The sequence below is a fragment of the Meles meles genome, chromosome 3 (genome assembly GCF_922984935.1).
Source record: "Meles meles chromosome 3, mMelMel3.1 paternal haplotype, whole genome shotgun sequence".
Lineage (NCBI taxonomy): Eukaryota > Metazoa > Chordata > Mammalia > Carnivora > Mustelidae > Meles > Meles meles.
Genome location: NC_060068.1, coordinates 110,304,764 through 110,328,804, shown reverse-complemented (window position 1 = coordinate 110,328,804; position 24,041 = coordinate 110,304,764). Strand labels below are relative to the sequence as shown.

Sequence of the window (24,041 nt, the reverse complement as noted above, 5' to 3'; positions counted from 1 at the left end):
ACATGTTCCCTGATACATATGGCTACATAAGAGGCTGCCTGCAATGGTAATAATATTTTATTTCTTAAACTGGGTGGCAGTATGTGGTTGTTCATTATATTATTCTTTATGTCTTTTTATGTATCTTAAATATTACATAGCAGTTAAAAAATAACAGTGTATGTAAATAGTTGTCAATTAGAGGGCCACAAACATAAGTAGGCAGGACAAATAAAAATCCCAGCTGCCCTAATACATTATCTGAATAGATAGTTGTGGCCTCAGTTACATCTTTCAGTGGCAGCATCTGACATATATTTAAAAGGTGCTCTATCTCAAAAGCCTTCCTGTTTCTCTCCAGAAACTCTCTCCAGCCCATTTCAGTGCACCCCAAACTCATCCCAGGGAAAGCATCACTGCTGACCCAGTTGCTCTGTCTCAAGCCCTAGAATCTTCCCTGGCCTCCTGTCTTCCCTGTGCACCCCGAACTCCAGCAGCAAGTCCTGACTTGGCAGCCTACAAAAGACAGGCTGTCCCCTCTTCCCTTTGATGCCACGCCATCCCCAGTCCAGTCTGGTCTAACCTCCCCTCTAGCTGGGTAACTGGGAGAAATCATTCTGTTCTCTGACTCTTCCTCCCTAAGCCAACCCCCACTCGCCCTTCTCGTCAGCTCCTATCATTCCCTTGCTCTGAATCCTCCAAGGTGGAGGTTAAAATTCAAAGCTCTCACCAGACTTACCCTCTGTGGCCTGCCCCTCTCCCGCCCGCCCTCACCCCTTTCTGTTCTAGCCATGTGGACCTTGCTGTTCTTTGAGCAAACCCTGTCTCACATGAAGGCCCTCGTACTTGCCGTTGGGGAACTTTGTCCCAGATTTTAGTATGGCTCCTTTCCAAGGCCTCCACTCACCACCTTTTCTAAAATAGCTGCCACGACTCTCCCTCCCCAACCCAACCAGTCCTTTCATCTCCTTTGGCTGTTTCCTTCGCTCCCCTTCCTTCCCACCTGGGGTCGAATTATCTCCGTATTTGTTTGAGCCCTCATTTCTGTCTCCCCCTACTACTGTCTAATTCATTGTTGTGTTTTCATAATAAGGAAGAAGATCACTCAGGAAGTACCTTTTGGTAAAATCAAAGCCACTGGGGTTGTAGATGCATGAGAAGAATTTGAAAAAGGTTATTTCATAAAGTATAGAAGTGGGGAAAAAGCAGAATGTTCTGCTGTTCTAGCTGTTCTAAAACAATTAACTGATTTTCAGTATTTGTGATGAATGGATAAATATTAATAGATATTTGAGTATTTCATCTCTGTTCCTAAAAGTTTGGATATTCAGGTTGGCCAGAAAACTCTTGGGATCTTTTCTTTGGGAAAGCTTTCATTCAGGTTACCTCATAGGCCCAGCTGACTTAGACTGGGGTCTAGGTGGTCGTTCTGTCTTCCTGTCAGTCTGTCATTCTCAAGCCCCCTGGGTGTGACCTAGCCCCAGTTTCGGGCTGCAGGGAGGGAAGCTGCAGAAAGGAAAGAGAATAGGGCCCGCCTTGTGTCCGGTGTCTGCCCGCCACTCTCTCTGGGTTTCTCTGTCACGTGGGTGACTGAGGTGTACCCGTACCCTCCGTGGGCCCCTCCTGCAGGGAGAGGGAGGAACGATGGGGCTCTGCCGCTTGGCCTGACCCTCTGACTGTCGGCACCCCCTGCAGGTCTCCGAGCTGATCTTTGTGTCCATCTATAGCTCCGAGTTTTGCATGAAGCTCTACGTGGACCCCATCAACTACTGGAAGGACGGCTACAACCTGCTGGATGTCATCATTATCGTCACTATCTTCATCCCCTACGGTCTGCACAGATTCAAGGGCAAGCACTACCCCTACCTCAACATTGCTGATGGCATGCAGTCCCTGCGCATTCTCAAGCTCATCACCTACAGCCGAGGCATCCGGGTGAGTGACCTGGGGCTGCCGTGGGCTGGGGCTGCTGGCTGCGGGCCCCGTCTACCCCCACCATTCGGTTATGGAGCCCTACTGTATGGCAGGTCGCTCCTCACCAGTGTTACCGCATTTCATCCTAAAACAACTGCGGAAGAGTGTCCTTAGCGCTGTTTCACAGGTGAAGAAATCGAGACCCACGGTCATGCAGCAGTTAAATATCATAGCCGAGATTTGAAAGGTGTGGCTGACTCCAGGGGCCATGCAAACTTTTCCTTTCTCCCATGCTACCAAAGGGACGGACTTGCTTACTGTGCAGGCCCTTCGAGCTGCATTCCCAGGAGTCTCCGGTGCCTTGGCGGCATGGGCCACTCAATTCCAATTGTGTGCTTTCCCCATACAGCTTAAAATCTGCTGCTTTTCCTGACGGAAATAGTAGCATTACTTTGTTCAGGCAGCTCTAGGAATGGGGCTCCTGCTACAAGTCATGGGGTGACCAGTCTTTGTTTGGCTTGGAAGGTTTCATAGCTGACCCAGCCCGCCCTGAAGCATCCATCCCGGGCACAGTATGTTTGCTGTGGCTCTGTGCCCCGTGTCCATGCTTCTCCAGGAAGGGGCAGCCTTGGCTGCATTTGACCAGTTTTGGTTATGTGTTAGCCTGTTTTGCTGAGAGATTGCCCAGCTGGCTGTCTGTCTGGAACCTGGGCCCTACACTTAGGAGCCCCAGGCCTGGGGGACAAGACGAAGACTGCATTGAAGAGTTCCCCTTGGCACAGACCCCCATTCATTCATCCTATGCTCTCATGTGGTCACTTCCCCCTGGGGCCCCTCCCAAACACGCCTCCTGCCTTCCCCTTCATGGTGAGACTCCTGGGGGGGGGCCGTTACTCCTACTCCCCACTTCCTTACTTGTCGTTTGTGCCCTTGCTTCTTCCCTCCAGAGGAACTAGTCTCTCTGAGGTAGTCAGCAACCTCCTTATCACCAGGTCCCCTGGCCATTCCCATTGGCACCCCGTCATTGCCCTTTCTTGGGGTTCCTCCAGCCTCTTGAGCTTGACATCTTGGGTGCATGCTGTTTTCTCAAGACTGTACCCCACGTTCTTCTCACTTGCACCCCACTCTGCATATCCTCTTGGGTGATCTTTCCCACATTGCAGGGATCATCACCTGCCCATGCTTCTCTCTGACCTTCAGATGCATGGCCTCCTGGACGTCTCTCGTGCTCCTCAAACCCAGGCCGTCTGAGCTGGATGTCATTGCTTTCCCCCACCCTCACATCCCCAGACCCTGGCCCCTCCTCCTGTGTTGTGCCTTTACATAAAGGCTGCGCCCCACCCCCATTCAACAGTCAGGTTGTAAATTTGAGTGTCAGCATTGATCTGTCTCAAAGTCCTGTTGCGTGACTTGCTATGTATTTTGTGACCAGTCCTTATCTTTTCTCCATCACCCCCCAATGCACTGGCTTCCCACACTCCTTTGAGAGCCCTGGGGCAAAAATGCCCCCCCCCCAGCTGGGGGAGAATCTTTTTTTTTATTTTAATTTTTCAATTAACATAGAATGCATTATTTGCTTCAGGTGTACAGGTCTGTCATTCATCAGTCTTACATAATTCACAGTACTCACCAAAGCACATACCCTCCCCAATGTCTGTCCATCACCCAGCCACCCCATTCCTCCCACCTTGCTCCCCTCCAGCAACCCTCAGTTTATTTCCTGAGATTAAGAGTCTCTTATGGTTTGTCTCCCTCTCTGGTTTCATCTCGTTTCACATTTCCCCTCCCCCTATGAGCCCGTGTCTTGTTTCTCAAATTTCTCACATCAAGGAGATCATATGATAATTGTCTTTCTCTGATTGACTTATTTCGCCCGGCATAATACCCTCAAGTTCCATCTACGTCATTGCAAATGACAAGATTTCATTTCTTTTGGTGGCGGCATAGTATTCCATTGTATATATATATATATACACCACATCGTATTTATCCTTTCATCTGTTGATGGACATCTAGGTTCTTTCCACAGTCTGGCTATTGTGGACATTGCTGCTAAAAACATTCGGGTGCACGTGCCCCTTCGGATCACTACATTTGTATCTTTAGAGTAAATACCCAGTAGTGCAATTGCTGGGTCATTGGGTAGCTCTATTTTCAACTTTCTGAGGAACCTCCATGCTGTTTTCCAGAGTGGCTGCACCAGCTTGCATTCCCACCAACAGTGTGGGATTTCTCCGCATCCTCACCAACACCTGTCGTTTCCTGACTGGTTAACTTTAGCCATTCTGACTGGTGTGAGGTGGTATCTCATTGTGGTTTTGATTTGTATTTCCCTGATGCCGAGTGATGGTGAGCACTTGCTGGGGAGAGTCTTCAAAAGGTACCTCAAATCACGGCAGCCTTCCTTTCAAACCTGAGAGTGACTCCCCTTATTTGTAGGCTAGAAATAGACCCTATAATGTGTCCCAGGAGCGGGGGAGGGGAACATCAGAGGTGCTGGGCACTGGAGTCTGTGGCTGGTAGGGATGGTGGTAAGGCAGGTGGACAGAAAAGACGAGAGGTCCCTGGGAGGTGGATGCTGGGTGATAGGCACGTCAGACTGAGGGACAGTCAGACAGTTGGAAGCATAGGCTGCTTTTTGCAGGTGTTGGGCACCAAGGGAGCAGAAGCCGAAAGTGGTGTGGGGGTCACTGGGAATGAAGGAGTTAAGGGACAAAGAAGCCTGGGGGGTTGGTGACAGCCTCCCGGAGCTGGTCTCCTGCTCCCTGGAGTGCCTCACTGTCCACACATCTGGGCCTGGGCAGACCTCTTCTGTAGACTACATCCCAGGGCAGCGTTTCATGAGATCTTGCCTCTTCCCTCGAAGTAGTTCTTGGGGAAGAAGCTCTGTCTCTGTCTCACAGGGAGGGAGGCAGTTTTGTGCATCTCACCTCTTCTGGAATTAATCCCCAGACACTGATTTTCTTCCCCCAAGGAGAGGGATGTGTTCCCCTCTGCAGGCAGCTATCCAGCCAGTCCATGTGGAAGGCAGTGCCACGGCTCTCCCCTTGTCTTTCTGCTTCCCAAGTTACCCCAGACTAACGCTTCACTGTCCCGGCTCTCTCAAGTGCCTCCATTCCTAGTGTGAAGCCAGTAAACAGCTTCTTGACCTGGAAGGGGTCCTTGGTAGGTGAAGTGGGAGGCACACGGCAAAGGGCTCAGGAGTTGGTCCTAGCTCTGCTGCTGTATTGGTCAAGGACTTTTGCTTTTCTGAGCCTTTGCTTCCTCATCTCGAAACATGACAAGTGATAATGCCCACCTGCCTTGAAATAATGTCTGGGGCAGCATCTAGGTAGGTGACCATGTCTTGAGCACCAGGTGTGTGCAAGACTGGGGCGTGGAGAATGAAAGACAAAGAGCCATATGCTGTGCTCCCCAGGAGTGGTCAACACAGTGGGAGGCAAGACAGATGCGCACTTTCTAGAGGAAGACTGAGGTCATAGGATGGAGACCTGTCTGTGGAGTAGGACCCAGAAAGAACAGGAAGTGACATCCCTCTGAGCCTTCGTCATTCCCACTGCCAGGGCAGCTCCCCTATTCCTCCTGTGCTTGGCAGAGCATGCAGGGTTGGCCCTCAGCTGAGAGGCAGAGTGGGACCCCTTGGGATGACCACAGAGGCAGGCTGGGACTCAAGTGGAGTTGCTAGTAGTGCTGATGGGGAGACACCCAGGCCTGAGGACCATCTCCCCATGGGGGACTGAGGGTAGAGGCCAGGTACTGCTCAAGCACTACTGGATTGGTCCAGCCCTCAGTCTGGGTACAGTTCCCATTCATCCATCCATCCATCCATCCATCCATCCATCCATCCACCCATCCATCCATCCATCCATCCACCCACCCAACCATACATCTACCCACCCACCCACCCACCCACCCATCCATCCATCCATCCATCCACCCATCCATCCATCCATCCACTTACCCGTCCATCTGTCCATCCATCCATCCACGACCCGTCCACCCATCCACCCACCCATCCATCCATCTACCCACCCATCCACCCATCCATTCATCCATCCACCCATCTATCCATCCACGACCCGTCCATCCATCCACCCACCCATCCATCCATCCACCCACCCATCCGTCTGTCCATCCATCCATTCACCCATCCATCTATCCATCTATCCCTTTATGGGGCCTGGCACTAGATGCTGGGACCAGCTGGGGTCTGGGCAGACTGGACCTGTCCACTGAGCCCCACTCAGCCTGGCAGCCTGGCCTAGCCCCTGTGCCTCTGCCTTGCAGACCCTCATCACTGCCGTGGGGCAGACAGCCTACATCGTGGCCTCTGTGATCATCCTGCTTTTCGTCCTCATGTTCATCTTCGCTATCTTGGGCTTCTGCCTATTTGGAACTCCAGACAGGGGTGACCCGAATAACTGGGGGAACCTGGCTGTGGCCTTCTTCACTCTCTTCAGCTTGGCCACGGTACTGTGGGAACAGGGGTTGGGGCAGTGGCCTTAGGAAGGGAGTGCCAGCTGGGGTGGGTGTGTGGACAGCCTGGGCCTCACATGGTATCGTCCTCATGTTCAGGTACTTAGCTGGGCTGGGGATGCTGAAGGCTGGCCTTCCAGAGCTAAGCAGATGCTAGGGCCCTGGCCAGGGGTCCATTCCTCTCTCTGGTCTTGTGGCTCCCCAAAGAATTCCCATTTGTCCCACAGGGTTGTAAAAACTTTCAAGGAGTTCTCAAAAGATAATTCATTTGGGTCAAGTTTACTTTAGAAATGAAAGCCATGTCACATAGACTTTCTGGGACTAGGCTGTCACAACTCTACCCAAAAGTGGTCTGCAGTGCCCAAGTCCAGAAGAGTAGACTCTGGGGTCTTTGCATAGGAGGGCCTTGTAGAGAGGCAGTGTATTTCCTGGAAGGATGGGAGGCCTTTTGGAAAAGAGCCCCCAGAGCACCTTGGCTAGTAGCGTCTGTACCCCGTGGAGCCTTGCGTCCCCAGCCACCATGCATAGACCGGGGTCATTGGTTGGGGGTGGTGGTGCGGGGCTGACGTGAATGCAGAGCCAGGTGCATCCTCAGTGGGGCCGGGGCTGCCATAGCCCAGGGAATGGGGAGGCCTACCCCGTGGGGCCTTGGTACTCGGCACACCGTGCCTTGCCCACGCAGGTGGATGGCTGGACAGACCTGCAGGAGCAGTTGGACAATCGCAACTTGGCTCTCAGCCGGACGTTCACCATCATCTTCATCTTGCTTGCCACCTTCATCTTCCTCAGTATGTTTGTGGGTGTGATGATCATTCACACTGAGGTGAGGCTGTGCTCGTCAGGATGGCCAGGTTGGCTCACACAGGCCCCCATCCCCGGGGTGGGGGTGCGTGGGGAAGTGGTTCCGTGGGGCCTCCCTTGCCCAGCCCCGCTCTTTTCCCTGTGCCAGGGCATCTCTCTGCCTTGTGCTGGCGGTCAGCAGGACTGGGGTCTGAGGAATCCTTGCAGCTGCAGACGGCAGCTTGAGTTAGGGGCCGGCCCTGTATGGTGTCAGGAGCTGCCCCTGCTGAGGAGCCACACAAGGCTAGGGAAGAAGAAAGATGAGGTGGGTGGGTATGTGGTGAGAGCCCGTGTCTTCCCCTTATCTCCCTCCTCTCTAGGCCTCCTTTAAGAAGTTCAAGCTGGACCTGATGGCCGAGAGGCACATGGCGCTCATGGGGGAGAAGCAGGTGATTCTGAGGCGGCAGCAGGAAGAGGTCAGCAGGCTGATGCAGACGCAGGTAGGCCATGTCCAGGCTGTGGGGAGGGGGCAGGCCCGTGGCAAAGGGGGCCTTGGGGCCCATGCAGGCAGTAGGTGCTGTCAGCCCTCTCTGGTCTTAGGGAGGGCAGGTTCTGATGCCCTGTATTTTCCACAGTTGGGCTTTATTCTCTGTATGTTTGTATCTCTCTGGACCTCTTAGGGAGTTGAGGACTGTAGATATCATTTCTCCCTTCTTCCTGGGCACAATTCTACTGCCAGGCCCTCTGCCTGGAATGCTCTTGTTACAGAGGCCCCCTGGCCGCTGGGCAGCCGTAGGGGGCCCATCCATTGTGTTGGGCAAGGCCATGGAGGTCCTGACAGATGCTCCTCAACTCCAGTTTTTCTAAAGTGGAACAAGGATGAGCACAGCAGGCTGGAGATCTTCTGTCAAGAGGGATACGCCTGTGAAAGCCTGCGGGCAAGCCATCTTTTTTCAGCCTAATCTCTCTGACCTCCTCAGGCTGGGCGCTGGGTGCTCTGCTGGGTCCTGAACCCCTGTTCCCCCTCCCCCTTCCAGCCAGTGCATCCCTCCTGAGCCCCTTCTCTGAGCTGGAGTCATCTGCCTGTCTTGACTGTGCCTGAGTTTGTGCAGGATGGGGTGAGACCACACGGAGCCACGCTCAGGCTCTCACTGGTTCCTTTCTGTGTCGCCTGTCCTCATGTCAGCAACGGTGGCTCACGAGGCTGCTGAGGTCAGGGGGGCTGAGACTTGGAGGGAGTCCAGGTGAAGCTGTGATTTGGTGCAGGGCTTCTCCTGGGGCTGGGGTCAGGCCTATGCCTGGGCCCCTCGTGAAGGATCCCTCTGCCTTCCTCTTCACTGCCCTCTTTATGCTATCCTCTCTAGAAAAATGCTGACTACAAAAGTTTCAGTGAGCTCGTGGAGAACTTCAAGAGGACCCTGCAGCACACTGACCCCATGGTCCTGGATGATTTTGGCACCAGCCTGCCCTTCATCGATGTCTACTTGTCCACTCTGGACAACCAGGATGCTACGATCTACAAGTCAGTACCCGCCCCATTACCCCTGATCCTGGGAGATGCGGCCTTTCCTGGTCCCTAAGCTTCCTGCAGGGGGGCGGCCATGGCAGGTGCCTTGGGATAGCAAGGGGACGCTGGTCTGTCTGCAAGTGGCTGAACTGCAGCCCTTCCTGGGCCTGCATGACTCCATGTGTGCATAGGCCTGTGGCTCAGAGGTCCCTGCTCCCCGTCCCTCCCCGGCCTGCTCTCACTGGCCCTGAAGTGCTGGGCCCCAGACTCTTCAAGGCCCTCCTCACCACCCCCTTTCCAGAAGTTAGATGAACGAGCAACAGTTGGCAAGGCAAGAGCTCAGGCTCCCAGCCTCGTAATGCCACGACCTTTCTTTGTGACTCTGGGGAGGGCTCTGCCCCTTTCCCACCTGTCACACAAGGGCTGATACTACAAAAGCAGTGTGTGAGGCTTTGAGTTGACCCAGCCCGGGGCTGTGCTCTGTGTGCATTATCTGGAATGAAACCTGGCCATCACCGAGCAGAAAGGCGGGGGCACAGCTGCTAAGGAATCATGGTGAGCTCTTGAGTGAGGATGGACACCAGTAGGCTGGCTTCATGACAGAGGCCCCCTGGAGGGCTTCATGGCCTGGAGGAACTCAAAGGAGGGGGTCAGGGAAACCCCACATTTGGCCTAAGAGTGGGCCAGGCAGTGTCTGGTCACCACCCCATAGTCATCTCATTTACAGCCCAGGATCTGGCATCTCTAGCCTGACATGTGTACTGAAATACCTTACTTGGGGGCCACGGGTTGAGCAGTGGACCTGGATTCCAGTTGGCCTGATCTGGCCTCTACAGCCCTTGCTCTTCCCTACACCCACACAGACTGGGCATGGGAATCCCAGGGGTGGGCATGCGGTGGGGTGGGGGGGTTTCAAGGGGTGTGGAGCCTGCCCCAAGCCCAGGCCCTCCTCCCTGGCCCCACCTCCAGGCTTCAGGAGCTGTACTACGAGATCGCGCACGTGTTGAGCCTGATGCTGGAAGACTTGTCACAGAAGAAACGGTCCCAGACCCCCGAAAATGCTGAGACATAGGGGTCGTGGGCACCCAGACACCAAGGGGTCTCGCAGGCTGTGACAGGCCCTCGTTCAACATAGGCTTTTTGAATTGCCTTCTCTGCAGTTGCTTAAGCTGGTGGTACTGCCCTGCCGCAGGGGCTTGGGCCCGATTGCCCGGTCCGCTCCCCCCTCGGTCTGGGGGGTGGGGAGAGGATGCTCAGGACTTGCCCTTGGCCAGACACCACATCCAGGGGCCACACTGGCTCTCTCCTCCCTTGACCTCAGCAGTGAGGACTCACTGGGTTCCTGGGAAAGCCATTGGAGGACCCCAGACCAAGAAGGGCCTCCAGTAGTCCCCTATGTGTATAATGGTTCCTTTGAGCTCGTGCAGCCCCACTGATCTTGGAACTTCTCAAAGCTGGGTGGCTCTTTGTGGGTGCCCCACAGCAGGAAGAGCAGCGTTTCTCTCTATGCACCTACTCCCGTGGCGACCCTTGTTTGGAAGTTGGCTCTGCTTTTCTCTAGGCTCGTGGTTGTGATCCCCCAGTGGGTGCAGGGGCTACCTCTCAGAGGGGTCAAAGGAGCAGTAGTATTGGGCTGTTGCCCCTTGTATGGTCAGTTAGGACTTTTCACTTGAAAGGTGGCCTCTTCTGTGTCCCTCCTGGCCACATGACTAGCAGAGTTGCCACAGTCCTGACACTCCCTCGATCCAGCCGTGATGGAATTTTCTGAAGGCACAGGTGGGGCAGGGTTGGCTGATACCCCTTGTCCCTGACCTGCCAGGCCAGAGGCCCTGTGGTGCCCCTCTGCTCCCGTTGCTGGGGGCTGTTCTCGAGGCCCATTACTTTAGCAGGCCCCGTCTGACAGAGGGAGGAGGGAGTTCTGGGCAGAGCTGGGGTGGGACACCAGCACATACAGTTGAGGGAAAAAAAGCCCCAGACCCACTGGGGAGTTGGGTCGGTGGAAAACACATGGGGTAAAATTGAGAGTGGTTGGATGAAGGGCCCCCTGCATGGACCCGTGGTCTGTGGGCATGGGCGACAGCTCCTCCAAGGCCATGGAACAAGGGCACTTGGAAACCTTTCCTCGTGGTTTTGTTCATGCATCCAACTACTATTTACTGAGCTGTGCCGGGTGCTGGGGTGCTGTCATGAGAAAACCCACGGTCCAGTCCTGGTCCTCTTGGGGACCTCGGTAAACCAGTAATCCAGCCAGACTGGATGAGAGACATTTCCTTGAGGAAGTGATGGTTGTTCGCCTGCAGAGAGCATGTGTCTTCTAAGAGAGTCAAATCATTGCCATTTGATGGCACCACTCCCATCGATTAAAGATGTGGAGGAGGCTTGCCTTGAAGAGTGAGACCTGTCACCATGCTATTGGGGAGCCCTCGGAGGGCGGGAGAGGTAGCCTCGTTCTTTCCAGAGGTGCAGAAAACTTTATGCCAGTGCCCTTAGTGGAGAGGGGAGTACTGAAGTACGCGGAGTGGGGAGAGGCCCAGGGCTTTATGCCTGCAGTGCCTGACCCCGAAGGCTGGGGGCTTCCGTGGACTCTCTGGGGGTGCAGCCCTGCCTGTAGGACAGGCAGGCCTCAGGCCACAGCTCTGGTTCAGACCTGGGGCAAAGCAAACACGGCCCGCTGCTCACACTGCCGTGGACACTGTTGGCATTGCTGTGTGCCTATGTTGCTCGGGAGAATATGAAAACACATTCCCCGGCTCTCACCAGGAATCCCGAGAATTGCCTTAAGCCCCTGGAAGTGAACAAAAGACTAAAAAAAATTAGCCTCAGAGAGGTAAGTTGGAAAGTGACCTGGTTTTGGAGCGGGGAGGTCTGGATTCTGTAATTGGGTGACCTTGGGCAAGGTGCCAAATCTTCTGAAAACACAGCTCTTTCCTCTGAGAAATGGGCTGATAAAACTGACCCACTCTGAGGACGGAATGAAATACATGTGAGAGTGTGAAGAAGGCTGGGGGCAGCTGTGGCTGGTGCTTCCTTCCGCTCAGCTCTGCCTCTGCTGGGTGGTCAGCCGCAGCGGGCCATGCTGGTCAGGGACCGAGAAGGCCTGGGCCAACGTCAGGGTCAGGGAGTACAGTATGGCGCCGAGAGCAGGAAGCAGAAGTCAGGAGCCGGTGTTGGGGGTGGGCGGTAAAGGGGTCTCCATGGGGAGCTGGCATGGAATGAGCTGGAAGGCCTGGGTCCCCACAGGGAAGCCCCAGGCATGGGACTCTGGGCCACAGCAGGGAAGGCAAGCTGCCTTTAAGGGCACAAGCAGAAGGCTGTCACCGAGCAGGGAGCCGGGAGAGGGTGACGTGCAGAGGGCTGGCCCAGCACTGCTGGCAGAACAAGCCAGCGGGTATTTGGCACAAAGTCCCAAAGCAGCGTTTCCGTTTGACTCTATTCGTCTGCAGAGCAAACACTGGCAGATTGGAATTCCCACTTGGGCTCTCACCAACTCAAACAGGCCTGGCCACAACTTTCAATTGATTTGCTTGAGGCAGAAGTGCTCTGCCTGCCCAGGCCTGGCTGTGGAAAGCAGGACCCTTCTCACTACCCTCCAGGCCTTGCGTCCAGCAGAGCGGTCCCCAGATGGCTCTTTCATCTCCGTCTTGGCAGCCTGGTGGTTTGGTAGCTGCTCTGGGATGCAGGGGACCTGGGCTTGAGTCTTTTGGGTCACTCTTGGGCCCTCCCCTAGCTCCTGTGGGAAGGATCTGGAATCTAAGGCTGGAGGTATTTGGAAAGTGGCCGGATTTTTTTTTGTTTGTTTGTTTTTGTTTTTGTTTAACTGCTTGTTGATTCCACCAGCAGGAAGTACTCCCTATATGATGGAGATCCAGGCAGGGAGTGAGAATATAAACTCTCCTATTTATTCCAACAGCCCCTAGAAATCCTACACAGAGATGCTGGGAACTGCACAACTTGTGTTTTCATCAAAGCTGGGTGAGACAGGCCATGTCCTAATTCAAAGGGCCCTTTCCCCAGTCAGACTTTGCTCTCGGTGGTCTCTTTCCCCGCTACGTCTCTGTCCCTGGCCCAGCTTGCCGGGGCCCGCTCTCTTGGTTCACAGGCTCTCAATAGAGAGGATGGCTCTGAATTCTTAAGTAGGCTGCCCAGAAGGGAGAGGCGATGGCTGCTGATACGAGTCCAAGGGCTTGGGAAATGACGAGAAGGGAGTAAATGTGATGGAGGCAGGTTTATCACCATGTGAGTGCCCTGCTCCTATCCACATCCCACCACCCAGAGCTCTGTCTGTGCTGGTCCGTCCCACGCTTCACCGTCCCCAAGTTCTATCTTTGATTTAATGTAGACTCTGGGTGACATAGTGCTGGGGGCGTGGGGGAGAGCCAGGATGTGATGATCAGGAAAGGGAGGAGAGGGGAGCATTCTCTCTTGGTCTCCTCCACGATGGAAGATGCCAGGATGTGATGGAGAGCCAGGATGTGATGATCAGGAAAGGGAGGAGAGGGGATTCATTCTCTCTTGGTCTCCTCCACGATGGAAAGCTAGGGTAATGGGCAAAACAGAGAGCAAATGAGGAAACCAGTCAGGTTTGATGGGTCTACACAATCAGGAGCTGGGACAGGGAGAGAGAAAGGAAGTAAAAGCCGAAGGCCAAGAGTCAGAGACCTTTATACAGAGGTTCTGACCTCGCTGGAGCATGAGGTTTGCCAAGCGGAGAAATGGGGACGACAGGTGTCCTTGGGGGGTGAGAATGGGATCCTCCCTGATGTTCTTTGAGAGAGGCAAGTCATGGTTGGAATCATTTAAAGATGATTTTTGGTTGCTGACTGTGCCTTTTAAAAATGGCAGCCCCTGAATAGATTTGACCACATAGAATCTGGATTATATCTAGAGGGCCCAAAGATCATGCGGTATAATAGAGACCTCTCAGGCTAAAACTGGGAAACATGACAAGCGGTTTACAAACCCACACCTGAAGCCCGACCTGGGTTCAGAGGCCTCTAGGTGAAGCACCCCCGCGGTGGTGGCACCACGTATGGCTGGCCCTTTGCAAAACAAAACCAAAGTTTCCAAAGGAAGGTGCGGAAGAAGCCCAAGGGGGATGAGAGTCTGTTCCAGAACTCTTGGGACTGACTCCAAGCTCTGTAAGCTGGTGGTGATGGGACAATGACGTTCTCATAGCAGGGGCCCCCCACTGGCCCACGGGTCAGCACATGTGGCCCTTGACTCCCTCCTTCCCCAGTAGGACCTTGACACCTGGCATGGTGGTGTGAGATGAGAAGACCTCTTCACTGAGGACGTGTCCAAGCAGAGTTCAGGCCCAGGCTCTGAAGGTACAGCCCATTCGCGTTGTTGACAGTGGAAACGTTACGTTCTGTTTTGTTGGCATTTCTGCCTCCAAGATACTTTCACATACATGATCCGAATCATGTCACAACACTTAGGTGTTTTTCATGATTCCCATTAAACAGGTGGTAAAACTGAGGCTTGGAAAGGTGATGGAGCCCCCCCACCCCCTCAGTCTGTACAAGTAAGGAGGAAGAGCCAGGACTCGCAGCCATGCAGTGTGGTGTTTGCAACACTCTCCTGCAAAGCTGTGTGTGCCAATCTTGTAAGCGGTCGTTAGCTCCATTTTACAGGTGGGTCAGCAGGCCCCCACAGGGACCGTCACTTGGCAGGGATTGTCTTTAAACGGCAGAGGCAGGATTTCAGTGCAGGCTACACAGGTACCCTCTGCTCCACAGCCTCCCAGCGGCCTTAGTCTTCTTTCCAGAGTGATTTTTTGAACGTTAAAACTCAAGCCATGTTTGCCTTCCAAGTGGGGCCGGAGTCTGAAGTCTGCTGGCCCAGCAGCCTCTGGCTTGGCCCTGGGAGCCTCAGAGATGGAGGGCATGGTGGGCACAGATGGGTTGTGACTCCGGCGCCTAATGGGGAAATTACAGCCTGGGCAGCCGAGGGTTTGGCTTACAAGTCACCCTTCAGCGGGTTTCAGTGAAGCCGGCCCACACCGAGGCTTGGCCGGCAGAAGGGATGTGCTGGGCGGGCAAGAGCTTTGCAGGCGGGATGAGCCCGCCTTGGCAGTGCCGTTGTAGAGCAGCCCAGCTGTTCCTGCACCCAGAAGGTTGGTCTCTCAGGTGGTGACCTTGAGGTCAGTCCTTTCTGGCTCTCTGTTCCCCCACTGCCGCACCTGCAGATAACTCATTAGCAAGGATTAGAAACTGTGGGCACCCAAAAGGGGCACTTGGTGAATCTCTTGTCTTGAGTAGCTGGCTTCTCCTCTAACCCTGAAATGAGCGTGCCCAAAAGGAGTGGAAATTGGCAGATGGGAAAAGCCAGTTGCAGAACTGAATGTACACAACACAATCTGTATTTTTTTTTTGAGGAGGAGGGGGAGAAATAATTAAAACCACATATGCAAAGTAGCCATGAGCTATCTGTTCTCTTCTAGGTGGCAAAAAGGATAGACAAAAGCCAGTACTGGCCAGTATCTGGAGAATGGGTCCCCTTGGCCACGTCCAGCAGTGGCCACAGGTGTGGCCTTCGTGTCTGCAGGAAAGGGGTTTTATGTGCATGTTCCTGGGGCCTGGCAGATCTGCTCTTGGAGTTACCCTGATGTGCCCGATGACTAGTGCATAGGGACGCATGGAGAAGGATGTCTGCTGTGCCCTGCTAGAGGAGAAACACAACAAAAGAAATCAGGATGTTACCCCAATGCCCACCGGTGAGGACGTTGGTTAAATGATTATGAATGTAGACATGTGACCCTTAAAAATAGTACTTTTTGGATAAGAATAGATGTTCTTTTTTTTTTTAAGATTTTATTTATTTATTTGAGAGAGAGAACATGAGAGGGGAGAAAGGCAGAGTGAGAAGCAGACTCTCCAAGGAGCAGGGAGCCCGATGTGGGACTCGATCCCAGGACTCTGGGATCATGACCTGAGCTGAAGGCAGCCGCTTAACCAACTGAGCCACCCAGGCGCCCCAAGAATAGATGTTCTTGATACTATCCTAAGTCCAAAAAGTGGCTTCTCGAGCAATGCGTGGCAGGATATCCTTTCTGTAATAGTATGTGCACACATATAAGGTCTGTATAAATGCACCTGTGTACAGGTGGAGGGATGTCTGGGAATTTATCATCAATGATGGCTTGGTGGTCTTGACTTTGGTCCGCATGCTTTTCTGAACTTCGGAAATGTTAAGAATGACTATGTATCCTATAATCAGGGAAAATCACACAATGTTGACCTGGAACAAAATGTCAAGCGCGGGATGTGTGCACTCACACCTGTGGCGTGTGGGACTCAAGGAGCTTTGGAGGGGTGGGCACCAAGCTCAAGAGAAGCCAGGCGTTCACCATGAGTAGTGTGTGCCTGTGCTCAGTACCAGCCTTGCTGACTCAGAGGAATGCCGGCTCCGGGAATAGAGGAGGGGTCCCTGGCCCACCATGTGTGAGTGTGTGTTGGGGGTGGGGTGTTTCGTGGAAATCTGTCCTTTAGTAGATTGGGTTTATCCATGGGGACAGAGAGGTATGTGCATGGAAGGGCTGGAGTAAGGGTGGGGATAAGCATCCATCCCAGCGTGTCCTGGAAAGTTCCCAGAGAAGCCACAGGCGGGAACAGTTTGGGGAAACCCTTGCCGGGCCCTGCTACAGCCTGGCGAGTCGCCAAATGGCTGGCTGCTTCATGGCTGCAGTGTCTTGGAGGGTTTGCCCAGGACTTTCCGTGAAATCACTGGGACATTAAGCCCTTGGTTCAATGAAATGGGTTAATATGCTTTGTCTGATTCTGATGACCAATAATAATATAATGTGATGAAAGCAATAATGGTGCTATTAGCTGCAGTCATTACACGTGCCTGCACTGTCCCAGGCACAGAGGGGAAGGTGCACCCGCCGTCCCGCACACTCAGGCCTCATTTTCCTCTCATAAAACCCCATTCTTCAAAGCCTCCCCAGCCCCACTCCCTATATCCATTTTCAGGACAAATTACCAACACTTAAAAAAAATTGGCCCATTTTGTGTGAAAGCCAAGTCCAAATTACTGTTACTTTCCCCTTTATGTTTTGAAATTTAAAATGAGTAGGGGTGGGGAACTGAGCGGGAGGAGCACGGGAGAGTAGAGGAGCACGGGTGGAGAGGAGGGAGAAGGGGAAGGAGGGAAAAAAATGTATGAACGAAGGAGAAAAAATAAGCCTTCTTGTTTCAGTAAAAATGCATTTCTGGAATGATGTTTCAGTTTACTCAGGCAGAAAAATTAGAAATGGTGTGCTTATTAAGCAGGCTAAGCAAGCATGACTATTTTTAGTAGTGTAGTAAAACCTTGGTAATTTGGACCTCTTTAATAAAGATTCCATGATCACGCTGGCTGGCAGGCACACCCTACATGCATGTGTGTATGTGTGTGTGTGTGTGTGTGTGTGTGTGTGTGTGTAGGCAAGGTAGGAGTGTAGATAGGCTGCTGAGTTGGAGGACCTGCATGGGGCAGAGGGGGTGCAGCGAGGGGACACAGGGGAGAGGGATAGATTCCCTGCCTATGACAGCCGTTTTTTAAACTCTGAGCCCTTTTTGCTTAGCAAAAAAAGAACACCACAAATGATTCTTCTCTCTTAACGTTCCTCTTAGCACCTATTAATTTGACCTCCATTTAAAGAAGAATGTGTTTGAAAACAAAAAGTTCACTTCTGTAGAAATCTGACAGTAAAGGTTTACTTGACCCTTGTCACACTGGCTTGCCCCTAAATGAGGCTGAATCCTGATGGTTGACACGTCATTGCAGGCAGGTGATGACTGACACCTTCGGGGTGAGGATAAGGTCCCAGAGGCACGCCACTCCCAGCCCTGCAGGTCACAGATCTTGGTATTTTTAAAGTAATATTTTTTGTTTCGTGTCACTTTTACAAAAGTAACACATGCCCAGTACAAATAGCTTGGAAAGGACAAATGAAAAAAAAAAAAAATCCCTCATTTCCCACCACCTCCAAGGTAGCTGGTGTTAACACTTTGTGCATATTCAGAAACTTCCCTGTGCATATATAAGAGCAAAAATGGGACAGTGCTTAAATTCTGTTTTATAGCCTGTCTTGTTTGGTTTTCTGGCAGAGAAGCTCAGTTAAAAAAAAAAAAAAGAGGCAGCAGCAGACCTGTTATTTAATATTATGCTAAATTGATAGAGAAAAATTATCCATACCAGTTGTTCTCTTTGGCTGCAGAATAGACACTTGGTAAGGGAAGTGTCCTGACTGGGTTCCCACTGCTGTGCTGTATGAAGGGATGGAGAATGGGTTGAGGGCCACAGGGGAGGGTCAGCTATCCGGGGGGCTTGCATGGGCTGCCAGTCAAAGACGGTTGCAGGAATTGTTTTCCGATCAACAGCAGACCAACAGTGGCAGTGGCCTTGGCCCTTGAACGTCCTGGGCTCCAGCCTCTCTGGACAAGGTTGGGGCATAAACACAGATACATCTTTTTAAAAAAGAGTTGGGATCAAATATGCATGATGTGAAATTTACCATTTTAACCTTTTAATAGTAGATAGTTCAGTGGCATTAACCATATTCACATTGTTGTCCAACCATCACCACTGTCCATCTTCAGAACATTTCTGTTCTGAAGCTTTGTACCCATTCAGCGATGACTGTCTGTTCCCCCCTCCCCCTGTCCCTGGCAACTACCATCCTATTTTCTGTCTGCATAAATTTGCCTACTTTAGGTACCTCAGATGAGTGGAATTCCAATAGTCATCCTTTCGGGTCTGGCGTATTTCACTTTAGTATAATGTCTTCAGGGTTCGTCCATGGCAGGTGTCAGAATATCCTTCTCTTTTGCGGCATCTGGGTGGCTCAGTGGGTTAAAGCCTCTGCCTTCGGCTCAGGTCATGATCCCAGAGTCCTGGGATCGAGCCCTGCGTTGGACTCTCTGCTTATCAGGGAGCCTGCTTCCTCCTCTCTCTGTCTGCCTCTCTGCCTACTTGTGATCTTGTGATCTCAAGTGAATAAATAAAATCTTAAAAAAAAAAAAGAGAATATCCTTCTCTTTTAAGGCTGAATAGTATTCCATTATATGCATGGACCCCGTTTTTTCCATTCATCTATTGATGGACGGTTGGACGACTCCCACATTTGGGATTGTGAATAATGCCGCTATGAGCACGGGTGTACACGTTTTCTTTTGGGGTCTCTGCTTTTGTTTCTTTTGGGCAAATACCCAGAAGTGGGAATTGCTAGATCATATGGTAATAATCTGTCAAATTTTTTGAGGAACTGCCATACTGTTTTCCAGAGCAGCTGTATCATTTACATTCCAACCACCAATGCACACAGTTTCGATTGCTCTACGTCCTTGCTGACACCTGGTATCTTGTTTTATTCCTAATGGATGTATAGCAGTATCTCACTGTGGTTTTGATTTGCATTTACCTAATGAGTAGTGATGCTGAGCATCTTTTCATGTGCTTATTGGCCATGCATCTGTCTTCTTCGGGGAGATGTCCATTCAGATCCTTTGCCCATTTTTGAATTGGGTGTTTGTTGCTGTTGTTGTTGTTGATCCAGATTAAAAAAAAAAAAGATTTATTTGTTTATTTGAGAGAAAGTGGGGGTCGGGTCCAGAGGGAGAGGGAGAGAGAGAATCCCAGGCAGACACCTGGCTGAGTGAGGAGCCCCTTGGAGGGCTCAATGTGGGGCTCCATCTCAGGGTGCCAAGATAATGACCAAGAGTCAGATGCTTAACTGACCGCGCCACCAGGTGCCCCTGTTGTCTCACCTTTAAAAGCAGTGCCCAGAGCGGCCTGTGCTGAGCGTGAGAGGTAAGTGTGCGTGGGTGAAGGAAAGAGACGAGAGAGAGGAGAGAGGAGCAGGGAGAGGGAGAAAGAGCCAGGATCTGTTTTGTGGACGGCAGCCCCTCAGTTTTTTTTTTTTTTAAAGGTTTTATTATTTATTCGACACAGACAGAGATCACAAGTAGGCAGAGAGGCAGGCAGAGAGAGAGAAGGAAGCAGGCTCCCTGCCGAGCAGAGATCCTGATGTGGGGCTCGATCCCAGGACCCTGAAATCATGACCTGAGCTGAAAGCAGAGGCTTAACCCACTGAGCCACCCAGGTGCCCCAATCCCTCAGTTCTTTTATTCAGCAAATGCGTCCGGAGCATGTCTGTGTGCAGACACTTCTCCAGGTGCTGCTGTCCCCACCTGTTCGCCTCAGCGCGCTGACTCTGTGACAGTAGCCACCCTGCCCAGCTGCCGGTGCCCTGCCCCTGGGAGACTCTGTCCACATGAGTGAGTGCTGTGGGCTCTGTTGTCAGGTGGGGACCTGAGTCCCTAGAAGCTGGATGCCCTTTGGACAGGTTACATGATGGGCCTGAGCCTCAGCTTCCTCATCTATAAAATGAGATGAGGAAGAGAAATAAAATATGTCCGGTGCACGGCAGGGGACAGTGCACAGTGAAATGGGGCCACAGGACGGAGACAGCCAGAGCAGCTTTCCTCCACCCCCTCCAGATGCAGGTTCCTGCATCTTGACCTCCTCCTCAGCAGCGTCTCTCTGCCCTGGGTCACAGCACCCCCATCCCCCAGCCTGGCTGGGCTCTGGGGGCTACGTCTCCTGAAGTTCTTACAGCCACTCAGTAGGGGGACACATGCTCTGGGCAGCACCAGCCAACTGGAAGGCCGGGTCCAGGGCCCTGAGAAGGCAACACGGGGAGTGTGAAGAATCGGGTTTCTGTGGTGAAAGCGACAAAGAGGCAGGCCAGCAAGGGGTGGGAGGACGCCTAGGAGGGCTTCCAGAGGAAGGCAGACTAGAAGCACGTGTCTAGGAAATGAGAAGTTTGTAGTATTGAAGGAGACGGGAGTTTGGATTTAATGGTTGATATTCCAGGGTCCTGCCTTCTCCAGAAAGCTGCTCTGTGCCCTCACCTGCCCACTCCATTCTGCTGCCGGCATCCCGGAGCTTCTTCAGTCCCCCTGTCCTCTGTGCCTTCTGCTGCTCTCCCCCCCATAGTCAAGTGAGCTCAGTGGAGGCAAATCCTGGGAGCTGGGGCCTTTTCTTTCTCTCTCCCAGAGCACACCTGAGCCCAGCTTCTTGATAGGAATCAACATGAATTATAATTGTTTTTTAAAGGTTTTTAAAATTTATTCATTTGAGAGAGAGAGAACACACGAGCAGGGGGCGAGGCAGCAGGAGAGGGAGAAGCAGTTTACCCCCTGAGCCAGCCAGGAGTCCCATGTGGGGCTCGATCCCAAGACCTGGAAATCATGATCTGAGCTGAAGGCAGATGCCTAACCATCTGAGTCACCCAGATGCCCCTATAATTGTTTACCCTTCCCCCCATCCCCTGCTGCCCAATACAGATGTCAAGAGAGTGCCCAGTGCATGGACAGGACCAGGGACCTGGGTCCCAACTCTGTCCCTCATTCACTGTGGCATCACAAGTGAGCTGTTGATTCTCTTTGAGCCTCAGTTTCTTCCTGTGTAAACATAAGGAGCCCTTCCCTCCCCCGAGGAGGGAATGCTGGAATTGCTATCAAGTGCTTCTTGGGGCCTGGCACTCAGGAAGGGCCGGATGTTAGCTATCAGTAAGATCTAGAACACAAAAAGAAGGGTCCAGGCCCCTTTATCCCACATTGCGGGGAGTCCTTAGAGGACAATTCTGGGGTGAGGGTCTCCTGTGCTCCCCGGGCACCTCTGTCAGAGTACTGACTACCTGTGGGCCTCTCTCCAGGCCCAGGGGACAGCAGGAACTGGGCCCAGTTCTACTGGGCCTCCCAGGCCCTGGACCTAGGACACTGGGCTGGGTTCCTGTGGGTCCAAGTCCGGAATGGGTCCCCAGGTGGGATGCAGTGAGGAAGGTGGTCGGTGGGGCTGCCAGTCACGGCTCACATCCATGACACACAGCGAAGCCAGAGGGAAAACCCAAGTTGGGCTCCAAACGACATTTTCAGAAAGGACCCATTGAGAAACTCAGAGAAGTCCCATTAATGAGGAAAGCGGGGAACAAGGCCCTCAAGGGGAGCGGCAGGACATGTCCCTTTATTAACAGCAACACCGCCACCACCGTCAGTAATAACTCTACGCCAGCCCCACAACTAATGTCTTATGTGTTATCTCCTTTAATCCTTCAAGCAACTGTGTGAAGTGATTGTTATTCCCTTTTATGGAAGAGGAAACAGGCTCAGAGACATTGTCTCTTGTCCAAAGCAACTCAGAGGTGGAGCCAGAAAGCAAACCCTTGCTCTCCAACACCACAGAGAAGCTTCCTCGGGATGCCAGAACTGAGTAACTGGCCCAGAAGATGGTGAGGTCTGTGGGCACACACCATCCTTCCTCTCGTTTCCCACACTTGTTCTCTCCTGATGGAGGCCCCACTGGTCGGGAGCAGCAGGCTCGGGCACGTGGCATTGAAGGAAGACTCACAACCCACCTCCAGGGCCTGGACTCCCGGGCCAATGTCCCCTCCCAGGCAGATCTGCCAGCTGTGACTTCCCCTCCCCTTTTAGATGACTCTGGCAGCTGTCCTTAGGGAGGCCATGGCCCCGAGGGCAGCCCGCAGCCTGGCTGGGTCCTTAAAACTAGGGGAGGTACCTCGGTTCCCCTCAGTGACCAGGGACTCTGGTGGTGGTGCCCCATAGTGCCCGCAAACCAGTGCTGAACCTGGTTTGCGGGCACTACTCTGGCCCGCCTGTTTCTAATTCATGTCCGCTCTAAGCCTGCAGCAGCCCTTTGGGGCATTTGGCACCAAACAGGGACCAAATCTGCTTTTCTCTTTCCTGGGGTTTGTCCCCAGTAGCCAGGAGAAATCACAGCCCCTTCCAGGCCAGTCGCCTCCCCCTCCCCACCACGTTTCTCCCAGTGCCGCACACGGGGCAGCCCGGTACTGGAGCTAGAGCGGCCACAGACTGGGCTGGAGCCCACTCCATCACTTCCTGTTGTGAACCTTGGTCAAGTGACCTGACCTCTGTCAGGCTCAGGGACCTCATCCGGGAAAGAGGGAAAGGGGATAATGAGAACTCTTCCTTCTAGGGTTGGCATGCAGGTAAGGGGGCTGACTGAGCAGTATACACTTAGCCCTGGGCCCTGGGCCCCAAACGGGCTGAAGAAATGAGAGACAGAGCCACGTCTGTGGAACAGCCTGGCCTGAGCACACTGTTCAAGGCAGAATTCTCATTTTTTTCTGACTCACAGCACCCCGTTCTGTTTCTTCAAAAGCACTCAGCCCGGTTTGTAATTATACAGTGTTTGTTTACTTGTCCGTGAGAGCCTGGACTGTCTGTTTCCCAGCGCTCAATCCCGAGCGCCAAGGGCAGGAGCACAGTAAATGTGGCGTGAATGAATGGCACTCCTTCCCCGGGGCTTCTTGAGACAGAAGGCGACTAGGGCTTTTTGCTTTTTTCCCCAGAAGATTGGACTTCCAGAGCCCCACATATTCCTTAGCCTTCCTTCAGAGATGATCCCGTGGCTGGTACAGCTGGGTGGGCTGGCTGGTACTCCTCTCTGCAGCCACCAAACAGCGGGGTCGGAAGAGCTGGGCGGAGCCCACCATAGGGTCTGATGCTGACCTTGCTGACCGTGCTCCTTGATGGGTGATGGGGTCGTTCTGGGACTGCTTCTGCCCTGTCATCCCTATCTGCAGCTGTTTGGTCTAGGACCCCAAAGCCACACTGGAGCCTCTGCCAGAGCCCCTTGTTGGCCGTGTCCCCTGAGGCTGGGCCTGAATTTCAGGAGAGGCCTCTCTGCCTTTTTCCTCCAGTCCCATCTCCTAGGTCTCTCCTGCCTTCTGCCCTCAACTGAGACCAGGGCCCCTCTGGCCTTGGCAGATGTGTGAGGCTGGGGGAGGAACTTTGAGTCCAGATGTGGTTGTGTGTTTATGTTTCCAGAAAGTGAGGGGTTTCCAGAGAGTGAGGGGTAGGAGCTCTGGACTGGAGCCGTTGGGGGAGGAGGGGTGGTCTGGCTCCAGCCCCCTGCCCCAGCCTTCCCTCCTCCCACCTCCCTCCTCTGGCCTGTGTATCTGGCCCTGTCCTCAGAGCCCCACACTGTTAACTCATATAGCATCAGGCTGAGCCATCCTCCAGGAAGGACCCTTCCTCACTCCTCATCTAAAAGTGGGAAGATCAGTGGAAAGATGCTTTGGAATATAAAGATTGTTGACTCCCTGTGACCTTGGCCCAGTTGCTGAGCATGGTGAAGTCTCGGTTCCATCCCCTGTATAATAGGGACAACACTCCTGCCCTCAGAGGCAGTGCTGACCTGGTTTCAGAATGTGTGCACAGGGCTCTCCAGCCCTGTGCTGGTGATTAGGCCTGTGGCTGGGCCCCCCTCCCATCTGGGGCTTGCCGGGGGTCCAGCTCCAGGGCAGCACCAGTCCCAGTCACAAGGTGAGTCTAAAGCAGAATACCAGCCCCTCCTC

General features: G+C 53.0%; 1 protein-coding gene across 1 annotated transcript in view; it reads left to right on the top strand.

Moving 5' to 3' along the window:
* CATSPER3 (cation channel sperm associated 3) overlaps positions 1-10,150 on the top strand; it is a 35,212-nt gene extending 25,062 nt beyond the window's left edge. The window contains exons 3-8 of the mRNA XM_046000934.1: positions 1,675-1,914; positions 6,181-6,363; positions 7,052-7,192; positions 7,530-7,649; positions 8,514-8,671; positions 9,626-10,150. Coding sequence (XP_045856890.1) covers positions 1,675-1,914; positions 6,181-6,363; positions 7,052-7,192; positions 7,530-7,649; positions 8,514-8,671; positions 9,626-9,728 — 945 coding nt within the window. The 3' untranslated portion in view covers positions 9,729-10,150. The remainder of the gene's footprint in view (positions 1-1,674; positions 1,915-6,180; positions 6,364-7,051; positions 7,193-7,529; positions 7,650-8,513; positions 8,672-9,625) is intronic.
* The last annotated feature ends 13,891 nt before the right edge of the window (positions 10,151-24,041 follow it).